At 44.2% G+C, this 12,120-nt stretch overlaps 1 protein-coding gene across 2 annotated transcripts in view; it reads left to right on the forward strand.

Moving 5' to 3' along the window:
* Window positions 1-12,120, forward strand: part of LOC125443982 (retinol dehydrogenase 8-like) — a 30,993-nt gene that overhangs the window by 2,695 nt on the left and 16,178 nt on the right. For both annotated transcript variants that reach the window (XM_048516417.1, XM_048516416.1), the window contains exons 2-5: window positions 4,213-4,374; window positions 8,075-8,254; window positions 8,668-8,761; window positions 11,628-11,811. In XM_048516417.1, the coding sequence (XP_048372374.1) occupies window positions 4,213-4,374; window positions 8,075-8,254; window positions 8,668-8,761; window positions 11,628-11,811 (620 nt within the window). The remainder of the gene's footprint in view (window positions 1-4,212; window positions 4,375-8,074; window positions 8,255-8,667; window positions 8,762-11,627; window positions 11,812-12,120) is intronic.

Below are 12,120 nucleotides of genomic sequence, written 5' to 3' on the forward strand. Positions count from 1 at the left end.
TGTGCATTTCATTTTTTCGGCTTAAGTGTAGTATCTTACATTTATCTCTGTTGAAATTCATTTCGTTTGTTTTGGCCCAGCTCTCTATTTATTTATTTTATTTATTTTTTAAACTTTTATACCGCCCCATCCCCAGGGCTCTAATCTTTCCGGGTCATTTTGAATTCTGACTTTGTCCTCTGGGGTATTAGCTACCCCTCCTATTTTGGTGTCAACTACAGATTTGATTAACACACCCTCTATTCCATCATCCAAGTTGTTGATAAAACTATTGAATAGCACTGGGCCGGGACAGAACCCTGTGGCACCCCACTAGTCACTTCTCTCCAGGATGAAGACGAGCCATTGATGAGCACCCTTTGAGTTCGGTCAGTCAACCAATTACAAATCCATCTAACAGTAGCATTAGTCCACATTTCACTAGCTTCCTTGAAAGAATATTATGGGGCACCTTGTCAAAAGCTTTACTAAAATCAACGTGTGCTACGTCCACAGCATCCCCTTTGATAGAGCTTGTCACTCTATCAAAAAAAGAGATAAGATTAGTCTGGCATGACTTGTTTTTCAGAAACCCATGCTGACTTTTTGTGATCACAGTATTTCCTTCTAAGTGCTGGCAGACCATCTGTCTAATGATCTGCTCCAGAATCTTCCCTGGTATCGATGTCAGGCTGACTGGACCATCGGTAATTATTAGGGTCCTCCTTTTTCCCCTTTTTGAAGATGGGGATAACAGTAGCCCTCCTCCAGTCCATTGGGATTTCTCCTGTTCTCCAGGAGTTCTCAAAGATGATAGTGAGTGGGTGACCTTGGGTTAGTCACAGCTTCTCGGAGCTCTCTCAGCCCCACCCACCTCACAGGGTGTTTGTTGTGGGGGAGGGGAAGGGCAAGGAGATTGTAAGCCCCTTTGAGTCTCCTGCAGGAGAGAAAGGGGGGAATATAAATCCAAACTCCTCCTCCTCCTCCTCCTCCTCCTCCTCTTCTTCTTCTTCTTCTTCTTCTTCTTCTTCTTCTTCTTCTTCTTCTTCTTCTTCTTCTTCTTCTTCTTCTTCTTCTTCTTCTGCGATTACTTCTGCCAGTTCTTTTAATATCCTGGGATGTAGCTCATCAGGGCCTGGAGATTTGAATTCGTTTAAAGTAGCCAGGTGTTCCTGCACTAACTCTTTTTTTATTTTCTGCTGAATTTCTCCTACTGTATCTTTTGTTTCATTTTCTCCTGGATGAGCAGATGTTGAGTAGTTTTGTCTTTTCTCCATCCCCTGTTAGTATTTTGCCATCTTCTCCATGCAGTGACTCTATCCTATCATTTTTCTTCCTTTTGCTACGGACATAACCAAAAAAGCCTTTTTTTCATTTCTTTCCCACCTTTTAATGAACAGGAGGTGGGGAAGGGAGAGTTACTGTTTCCCCAACATCCATCGAAGTAGTAATAAGATTCTCCTCTCTTTTTATATGCGTGGCCATGGAATGTTAATTGGTTTTGGTGGCTGCACATGTGCAACAAAAGTTAGAATTCCTTCTCCTCACCCCAAGTTAGACTTAATTACATTTTAAACACTGTTCAGATATTGGTTTGTTGTTACGGTCTTTTGAGGACATCTACTAGCCCTTTGTAAAGATTACTTCGCTACTGTTCGCATTAAGCCTCACATTGCATGGTACACGGGGCAATCTTGTGAGTCAATGTTTGCAGAAATCCCAGTGACCCCAGTAATTCTGACCCAGCACCACTAAATAACCCAGCCTGCCTCTGCTTTTGTGCCAAGTAAAGGTTCAGGTAACAAGGGCAAACTGGAACGGATTTGTTACTGATACACTTACTACATATATATTGGAACATGAAGTTTTTGTGAACTGGAGCTCATCTCATCAGATGTAGGAGGTGTATCTTTTATTGGAAGACATGGGCCCTTTCCACACAAATCACCTAAAACATTTGTAAAATATTTTCGATCCCCGCCTTTACAATATTTGTCCTCACTCACCCCCCCCCCCAAAAAAAAATGATTCAAGGCTGCTGTGAGGAGCTCCCCCTCCCTTTTTATTTGCTGAATCAGTGCTTCTTGCTGCAATTCTGCATAGCTCGTACAACTGATGAATCAAATATTTTACCTTCCCAAAAAAATTTTAAACACAGAAATGATAAAAATAAACAGACGAGGGGGAACACAATAAAATATTGCTGAGTATAAAGTTTAGAAATGGCCCAGAGGCATGAAAAACATAGTAAACAGACAGCCCAGCAGGTGAAAATGTTTTGAAAATATTTCAGGCTAAAGAATTGTTTTGAAAGGGGGTTCATTTAAAACATTTTGAAGCTGGAAAGAAAACGTTTTTGGAAGGTAAGGGATGGAACAATGCGGAACTCCATGAGAAAACTTTTTATTTCTGGCCTCAAAACATTTTCAAAGGTTTGTGCGAAAAGGGCCACACACACACACACACACACACACACACACACCACAAAATTAGGTCCTTGCGTATAGAGAGTAACATGGAGTCTTTGGCTAACACTCTTGATCCTCCTTGATCTGAGATTGCAAATGCCTTAGCAGACCAGATGCTCAAGAGCAGCAGCAGCAGCAGCAGAAGGCCATTGCTTTCACATCCTGCCTGTGAGCTCCCAAAGGCATCTGGTGGGCCACTGCGAGTAGCAGAGTGCTGGACTAGATGGACTCTGGTCTGATCCAGCAGGCTAGTTCTTATGGAGAGGCACAGGTTGTGCAAACTGAATAGATGAGGGCATTTTTGGCAGGAACACCTTCACTGGAAAGAGGTGCCGGAAACTACCGCTGCTTCTTTTATACAGTGATGAAGGCTCATATAGAAACTGTGCTGACCTGGATGATTGAGGCTAGCCTGATCTTGTCAGATCTCAGAAGCTAAGGTTAGAACTCAGATGGGCGAACACCAAGGAATTCCAGTGTTGCTACGCAGAGCAAGACAAAGGCAAACCAGCTCTGATGGTCTCTTCCCCTGAAAACCTTACTGGGTTACTAGAAGTAGACTGTGATTTGATGCTGCCTTACACATACATATTCATAAAGTTACAGGTTCACACACATAGACCAGTATCCCAAAGCGTTCCTGTTTTATGGATCATACGTTCCACTTCATCAGTAATTAATGTATATTGTCCTTCCCATAGCAGTATAGGAACACTATCTTAATAACAACTTATTCCATTAAAATAGCTTGAACGATACGATGTGTTGGGAGACAAAAGCGGTGCTTGGAAGCTATCTATATGCGTGAACCTTTAATTTTATGAATGTATGAACCTGTTACTATGCTTCTGTGAACCTGATTTCAAAATCATAGAATCGTAGAGTTGGAAGAGACCCCAAGGGCCATCAAGTCCAGCCCCCTCCAATGTTTTCTTGAGGTCCCATTTGTTATCCATTTTATGGACTTACAGTTTGGATGTCTAATACTTGGACCTCCATGATTTGTACTGAAGATGTTTATATGGATGCTTTTAAAAAATATTAAAAACACATGCATTAGTATACACATGTTATAACTTATAGCCATTGTATAGTGTTGGGTTTTTCTCCCTTGATATATTGGTGCCTGGCTTCATAAGGAAGAACCAGTTCGGTTTGCTCTTGTGCATTTAACAGCAACTTGATCTTTATCAGCAAGTTAAGCTTTTCAGGGTTTGGAGTTAGGTGTTAGCAAACTATTGTCTGATAATGTCTGCAGATCTGCTGTTTAAAAAGCAGAGCTGAAAGAGATCAGCTTGAAAGTTGGAGACATAACCCACATTGGACTCCAGGGTGTTAAGAAAGTAAATCTTTGAGAGAGCCAGCATTGTGTAGTGGCTAAGAGCAGGTGGACTCTAATCTGGAGAACGGGGTTTGATTCCCCACTCTGCCATTTGAGCTGTGGAGGCTTATCCGGTGAACTAGATTAGCTTGTGCACTCCAACACATGCCAGCTGGGTGACCTTGGGCTAGTCACAGTTCTCTGAGCTCTCGCAGCCCCACCTACCTCACAGGGTGTTTGTTATTGGAGGGGGTGGGGGAAGGAAGCCCCTTTGAGTCTCCTTGCAGGAGAGAAAGGGGGGATATAAATCCAGCTCTTCTTCTTCTTCTTTGTCACCTTGGGCACAGTTTTGATTTCTAAAAATCAAGGCATTGAATGCAAAATAAATCCGATCTGGACTTGGGATGGTTTTGGCCTTTGTGGGACGTAGCACCTGTGTTGCAGTGATTGCCACTCTGAGGAACGTGACCAAGAAGGAACAGCTGGAAGCAGCTGCTGGGGCTGCTCTCAACAGGAGCCTGGAGATCAAGCAGCTGGACGTCTGTGATGAGAGATCCATCCGCAGCTGCATCAACAGCATCCCCAACAGGCATATAGACATCCTTGGTAAGTACCCCAAAAGTCCTGCTTTCACTCAGAATCACCTGGGATCAAAATGGGATGCACAGCTCCTACGTGTGGTTTTGATGTGCTTTGGCATCCAGATTGGAGCAGGGCGAGGAGGGATTGTCTGAGTTTGCACAAAAACGCTACTATTTTTTTTAAAAAAATTGTTCAAAACGCATGCATAGCTGCGGAGGCATACAGAAACGAACCCTTGCAGCCATGCCGATTGTCCCGCAATCTAATTGACTGCACTTGATCAGCTTTGCATGTTCAACATGCAATTTTTTTTTTTAAAAAAAGACACTTTCCTGCAATGGTCTCAGGCAATAAGGAATGTTTTGCTGTAGATCTATGAGTGACATGGTGATCATAGTCGCTGCCACGGGGAGAAAACATGTTGGGGGGACTTGTGAAATGGCGGCCGCTTAGAGAATCAGCCTACAACATGCTGGTTGAACTGCACAAACTGGCGGGTGGGCAGATTCTTTTTGAAATGGGGGGCGGAAGCTAAAGCGTTGTGTTAGCACGGGAGTGCTTTCAACCCGGGATGCTGCAAAAAGGTCGCCAGTTCAGTGTTTTTTGTAAAACTTGGGTTGAGAGAAATATGACGGGACTGAGTCATTTTGGGGGAAAGACCAGTGCGAAGTTCTTCCCCAAAACATTGTATTTAACTTCCTGAAGATGTTATATTTCTGTTGTGGGGAATCCACCACTGACAAGGCATCCTTAGGGGTCCTTGGCTCTATTTCAGATGGGGGTTTACTAGGAATGGGGCTCACACAAAGATGATCCCTGACAAATGGTGCAGAATGTGCATGAATTCTATTTAGCCTCCAAGGTCTCTTTTGCTGGGGTCAAGTCTTTCAAACTCATGTTGGTGAAGGAGCAAGCTTGTTTTCTGCTACTCCAGAGACTAGGACATGGAGTTATGGGTTCAAGGTAAAGGAAAGGAGATTCCACCTAAACATCAGGAAAAACTTCCTGACAGTAAGGGCTGTTGGACAGTGGGATGCACTACCTCGGAGTGTGGTGGAGGAGCAGCAGTGGCGCAGTGGTTAAGAGCAGGTGCATTCTAATCTGGAGGAACTGGGTTTGATTCCCCGCTCTGCTGCCTGAGCTGTGGAGGTTTATCTCGGGAATTCAGATTAGCCTGTACACTCCAACACACACCAGCTGGGTGACCTTGGGCTAGTCACAGCTTTTCGGAGCTCTCTCAGCCCCACCTACCTCACAGGGTGTTTGTTTTGAGGGGGGAAGGGCAAGGAAATGGTAAGCCCCTTTGAATCTCCTACAGGAGAGAAAGGGGGGATATGAATCCAAACTCTTCTTCTTCTTCCTTCTTTAGAGGTTTTTAAAGAAAGACTGGATGGCCATCTGTCAGGGGTGCTTTGATTATGTGTGCCGGCATGGGGGGGGGTGGACTGGATGGCCCTTGGGGTCTCTCCCAACTCTATGATTCTATAAAGCGAACAGAAGTGGGTGGGAGCTTCAGGAAAGGCAAAAGAGCTCAGCTGATCCTTTGTAATTCGGAATGTCCCAGCTTCTTGTATCAAGGTACAGTTTAAAAAATCAGTAGACGAGAGCAGCCTTCGTATTATGGTTATCTGAGAGATATTATTATTATTATTATTATTATTATTATTATTATTATTATTATTATTATTATTATTATTATTATTATTATTATTAATTCGATTTGATAAACTACCCTACCCCCGAAGGGCTCAGGGCGGTGTACAACAAAACGAGAACAACCATAATAAAACAAATCGAATAACCCCAGTTAAAATACAAATCTTAAAACTATAGCAGCAGCAATCCACAATAAATAGTTAATAATTAATAATAAGGGGCGTCTGGCATCACACCCTGGCGATCAAGACCTGGGAGTGGACAAATTCTGGGAGGGGGCTGGCAGATGGTCAGATGGTCGGGTTGCACAGCCAGTAAACAGGAGGCAATAAGAAGAGGCATGGAATCAGCTGGCCGGTCCGCCCAAAAGCCTGGACAGCTCGGTTTGACAGGCCCTCGCTTGGAACTCCCAAAGTTGTCCCAAGAGGGGCCCTAACTGCTGGAGGAAGAGCGTTCCCACCAGGCAGGAGAGCCAGGGCAGTAAACTTGCCTCTGGCTCACGATGTGGGAGGAAAACCAGCCGCGATCATAGAGGGGCAGGGGACCACTAGCAAGCTCTTGCTTCATCCGCAGAGAGCTGGAGTGGGATACCTAACCCGGGACATATGGGGTGAGACGGTCCCGTAGGTAGATTTAGGTCAGGAATGTGTGGAAAGCAGGAAAGGGGATTTGAGGGATAATGTATATGTGTGTGTGGGGGGGGGGGGGGCAGAGGATTTTCCTGTTTAATTACATAACAACAGAGCCTGGTGTGAGAAGTCCTCCCTCCCAATTCCTTCTCTTTTCATGACTTCTGGTCGTATCAAACCCAGTCTTGAGTCTGTTGGACTGAGAAACTTTAACAGCAACCTTTAACTGTCAGACTGCCTGGAAATCACCAACTAGCTCACAGCTCACCAGTTTACCGCAAAGTGCTTCATATAAGCAGGTTTATTGACAATTTACAGGTGGTAAACAGGTTTTTTAAAGGTTAAACATAACCAGAATTTCCATGCATCTCCTTAAACATAATGCTTTAGCATCTTTTTAAAAATTTCTGCCTCCCTGTTGGGGACCCAAAAGAAGCTTACGATGCTATTTTCCTTTCCTTCATTTTATCTTCACAACAATCAGACAAGGTAGGTTAGAGGGACTGTAAGTGACAGCTCTTAGGTCACTCAGTTGAGTTTCCATGGCATGAGTTGGGATTTGAACCTGGGTCCCCCAGACTGTAGTATGACACTCCAACAGAATGCCATTCTAGCTCTTTAATGAGTCACATTTCATGTTCGCTAGTATGATCTTCCCAGAAAGATTGTACTGAAGTAGATTTGGGGAAAGTTGTGGTTCATTTGGAGAAAATCCACATTGGTGACATGTTGTGCAGAAGGAAGGAAGGAAGGAAGGAAGGAAGGAAGGAAGGAAGGAAGGAAGGAAGGAAGGAAGGAAGGAAGGAAGGAAGGAAGGAAGGAAGGAAGGAAGGAAGGAAGGAAGCTGGAGCAAGACCTCCACACACAAGGCTGTGGTTAATAATATACCAACTGAAACCCCTGGGTTGAAGCCCTGGTTTGACAAACACTAAACCTAGCCATCAACAGAGGACTAACCTGTGTTCATGGTTGAATTAAACCATGGCTTGTAGGACATCTGAGCTTAGCCTGGTTTGCCTATTTCCATTTACAGTTTTATTTCCTTGGATGGGGAGTAGGTTACGTCTCAAGTTGCCAAGTCCTCCCTGAGTGGGGTGGTAAGGTTGCCAGATCCAAGTTGGGAAAATCCTAGAGATTTGGGGGTGGAGCAGTGGTGGGATTCAAATAATTTAACAAATGGTTATTTACAAGCACCATTTTAACAACTGGTTCTGCCGAAGCGGTGCGAACCGGCTGAATCCCACCACTGGGGTGGAGCCTAGGAAGACAAGGATCTTGGAGGGGTACAATGCCATTGAGTCCACCCTCCAAAGCAGCCAATTTCTCCAGAGGAACTAACCTCTGTAGACTGGAGATGAGCTGTAATTCCAGGGGATCCCCAAGTCCCACTTGGAGGCTGCATCACTAGTCAAGATGGATTTCTTTGCCATCCCTTGTAGTCAACAATGCCGGGGTGGGCCTCATTGGGCCTATTGAATGCCAATCGATGGAGGAGATGAAGGCCATCATGGAGACCAACTTCTTTGGCGTGGTGCGGATGATTAAGGAAGTCCTCCCTGACATGAAGAAGAGAAGGAGCGGCCACATTCTAGTCATCAGCAGCGTTATGGGTTTGCAAGGTAAGCTGGTTAGGTTTCCTTCACATAGAGGATTTTCTGACATTTTCCATTCTTCGCTAGTATAAATCTAGCTGCTGAAATCATACACAATACCAATTTCTCATTCCTTTTATTAATGGCAGGATCCAACATATTTATCAGAAACATTTCTGGTCTAAATTTGAAATCATACCCCAAAATAATTTCTATTCACTTATAAATATCAGAACCAAAAATGTTTGACCTGTCCATCTGAAGGACTTTAGCTGTAGTCTGAAGATGAGCTTGCTGCACACCTGAGCCAATTCGGAAGAACGGCATATAAATTGAATGAATGAATGAATGAATGAATGAATGAATGAATGAATGAATGAATGAATGAATGAATGAATGAATGAATGAATAATCTCTTCTCTTTGGTATCTTCCATTCAGGCATCATGTTCAATGAGATCTACGCAGCATCCAAATTTGCCATTGAGGGGTTCTGCGAAAGCCTGGTTGTACAGACGCTCAAGTTCAACATCTTGTGAGTTGATTGATACACAAATCCCTGTGTTAGTGGCCAAAAGAACCTGGGTTCCTGCTGGGCTGCAGCTGCCATTGTGAGTTATATGTTCAAATAATAATTGAGGGATCACTTTTGAAAAGGAAACCAATTCACCACGTAAGTTCCTAACTAGGGATGCCGGCCTCCAGGTGAGGCCCAGGGATCCTTCAGAATTACAGCTCACCCCCAGACTCCAGGGATCGTCTCCTCTGGAGAAAATGGATGCTTTGGAGGATGAACTCTGTGGCATTATACCCCACTGAACTCTGTGTCCTCCCCAGGTTCTGCCTTCAAATTTCCAGGAGTTTCACAGCCTGGAGCTAGCAACTCTACAGCCTATCTCCTGCCAGAAGCTGGGAGACCTGGCAACAATACAGATCTGTATCCAATGGCTTAAACCACGAACCATGTGGGCAATTTTATCCACAGTGTATAATACACAATTTCATAAGCAATGGTTGTTGTGGGTTTTCCAGGCTGTGTGGCCATGGTCTGGTAGATCTTGTTCCTAGCATTTTGCCTGCATCTGTAGCTGGCATCTTCAGAGGTGTATCACAGAGGGAAGCCTGTTACACACTGTGTCCAGACCACACATCATAGAGGGAAGTCTGCTACACACTGTGTCCAGAACACAGTGTGTAACAGACAGTGTGTGTCTGAATACAGTGTGTAGCAGACTTCCCTCTGTGGTACACCTCTGAAGATGCCAGCCACAGATGCAGGCGAAACATTAGGAACAAGATCTACCAGACCACGGCCACACAGCCCAGAAAACCCACAACAACCAGTTGAATCTGGCCGTGAAAGCCTTCGACAATACAGCATAAGCAATGATTTATATGATGTAATTTTCACAACTTTATACATTTACAATTTGTATTGAAATGAGTACAATCATATACAAAGTACATTTCCAATTTATATTAAAGTAAGTACAATTATGTACAAAATGATGCTTCATATATAAGTTGTTGCTTCAAAATAAACACAAAAGGTGGGGCTAGTTAACCTTTGGTATTGGTTTACCTTGTAATGCCTTCTTAGGCCCCTCCTAAAATAAACAAAAATGCATCAAACGTATATAGTGATTGTTAACCCAAGTTTACATATAATCATATGTTAGCCACTTATACTTACTATTTTAAATGAAATATGTCCTTATTTTATGGGTTTATAATAAAAAATTCTATGGACCCTCTTCTGCAAAACAAATTTATAAAATATAAATGATTGCATCAGTGCTGATATAAACATTAGACTAGTTTTAACTGCAATTTGTTGCTTACCGCAATAGCCTGGAGCTGGCAACCCTACAGCCTATTCCCCCGCCAGAGGCTGGGAGACCACAACAACCCTGAGGTATGCAACACCACATGTCTTGTGAGCCCAAACTACCCACCAATGTCCACTGAGACTATCCTTGACTAATTGCTCAGGCCTTGCTTCCTTCTAAGAAGTCTCCAGGGAGCATGGGGTAACACCTCCCCATTTCTGTATCAGCTGGACCATTAGTCACCCTGGTATACGAAAGCTGCAAAATTATGTATTGTCTAAGAAGGCGGCAGGTTGCAGATGTCCTTTCCGCACAAGCCCCTGAAAATGTTTTCTAAATGTTTGCAAAGTGTTTTCAAACCCATCGTTTGCCCTCACCCCGTTGAGGCAATTCCTGGCCACCATTTTGTTGTCATTCATGTGGTGGTGGTGTTGTTTTTTAACTCCGTGGCTCCAATACTACAAGGCTTCAAAGCCTCATGCTGCAATTCTCTAGGGGTCATGTCTTGGTAGCTACGTAGTGAAAAGAAGAAAATTTGTACCAACCAGGCTACAATAATTGCTTCAAATATTTTGTCTTCCACTGGAGTAGCAATTTACTTATAAGTAACCAAAATAATCTTACAACACAAAGGTCGAATCCACACTACCGTCTTAGCCAGGTTTCAGAACACAAACTAACCAGGTTTGAGGGATGACCTCCCCATTGCTTGCATGGCAGATTCCGTTTCTGGCGCTCGTTTTCCTCGTTAATCCGCATTCCGGCAGGGCCTGGTTGCAAGTGGCATAGACCCCATTAACACGGTTCAGCGCTGATCCGAGGGGAAGGATGAGGGTTGAAACCCTGACTCATTTCCCGCCCTGGAGCGGGACGTGGAATTCGGGCAACCAATTAGCACTACAATGCACACGCAGCCTTTCCTTGGTTTCATTTCCACTTTTGCGATCGGCCAGCAGAAGGGGATGCAAACATTAAACAGTCAAACATGTAACTTTGAATCGTTCATGGTTTACACAGGTAACGATTAACTATTTGCACAGTTAAACGATGAACTTCATGTATTCTTTAGAAGATTTATTTTTAGAATAAAGCAGTGCCCCCCCCCCCAGTTTTAAATTGGGGGAAAGAAAATATGTCTGAAAAGGTGAGAAGTAAGAGGGACTGGGAGCAGCAGTGGTGTAGTGGTTAAGAGCAGGTGTACTCTAATCTAGAGAACTGGGTTTGATTCCCCACTCTGCCACATGAGCTGTGGGGGCTTATCTGGGGAACTAGATTAGCCTGTGCACTCCAGCACACACCAGCTGGGTGACCTTGGGCTAATCACAGGTCTATGGAGCTCTCTCAGCCCCACAAGGTGTTTGTTGTGGGGGTGGAGGGAAGGGAAAGGAGATTGTCAGCCCTTACAGGAAAGGGGGGATATAAATCCAAACTGTTCTTTGTACCACTCATAGCAGTTCCGACGGGCAGAGTTTCCCCCAAGCAAACCTCTTCCTAGCAAGAGGCCAGACGCCACCTACTGAGTCTCTGGCATCTCTCCTCCAGCTGTGCTTTATCAATCTGCTTGCTTTGAAGCATCAGCATGATTGAGCCAGGCCCCGTGGAGACCGAGTTTGAGATGAAGGTCTACGAAGATGCGGGAAAAGCTGACTACTCCCAGACTGACCAAGAAACAGCCGAGATATTCACCAATATATATCTGAAGAATTCCAAAGCCATCTTCTCCAGCTTGGGTCAGAGGCCTGAAGACATTGCTGAGGTATACTGTCTTCATGTATATGTGCATGAGAAGGAGGGGCCTTTTGTAAGCTTTTCAGCCATGTAAGAAGCCCCAGAGCAGTGATCCCCCACCTTTTTGATCCTGTGGGCACCCTGGGAATTCTGACAAAGCATGGTGGGTTCTGAAAAAAAAAATGGCTGCCACAAAATGGCTGCCATAAGAGGCAGAGCCCACCATCAAAGGATTGCCACAGCATCACTTCCGTCACACAGTGCAGATCCTTGTGTTATGGTGGCAACTGCTGCACAGTCAATCAAATCTTCTATAGTTAATCAGAATCCTTGCTGG

Source organism: Sphaerodactylus townsendi, linkage group LG15, assembly GCF_021028975.2.
Source record: "Sphaerodactylus townsendi isolate TG3544 linkage group LG15, MPM_Stown_v2.3, whole genome shotgun sequence".
In the NCBI taxonomy this organism is placed as follows: Eukaryota; Metazoa; Chordata; class Lepidosauria; order Squamata; family Sphaerodactylidae; genus Sphaerodactylus; species Sphaerodactylus townsendi.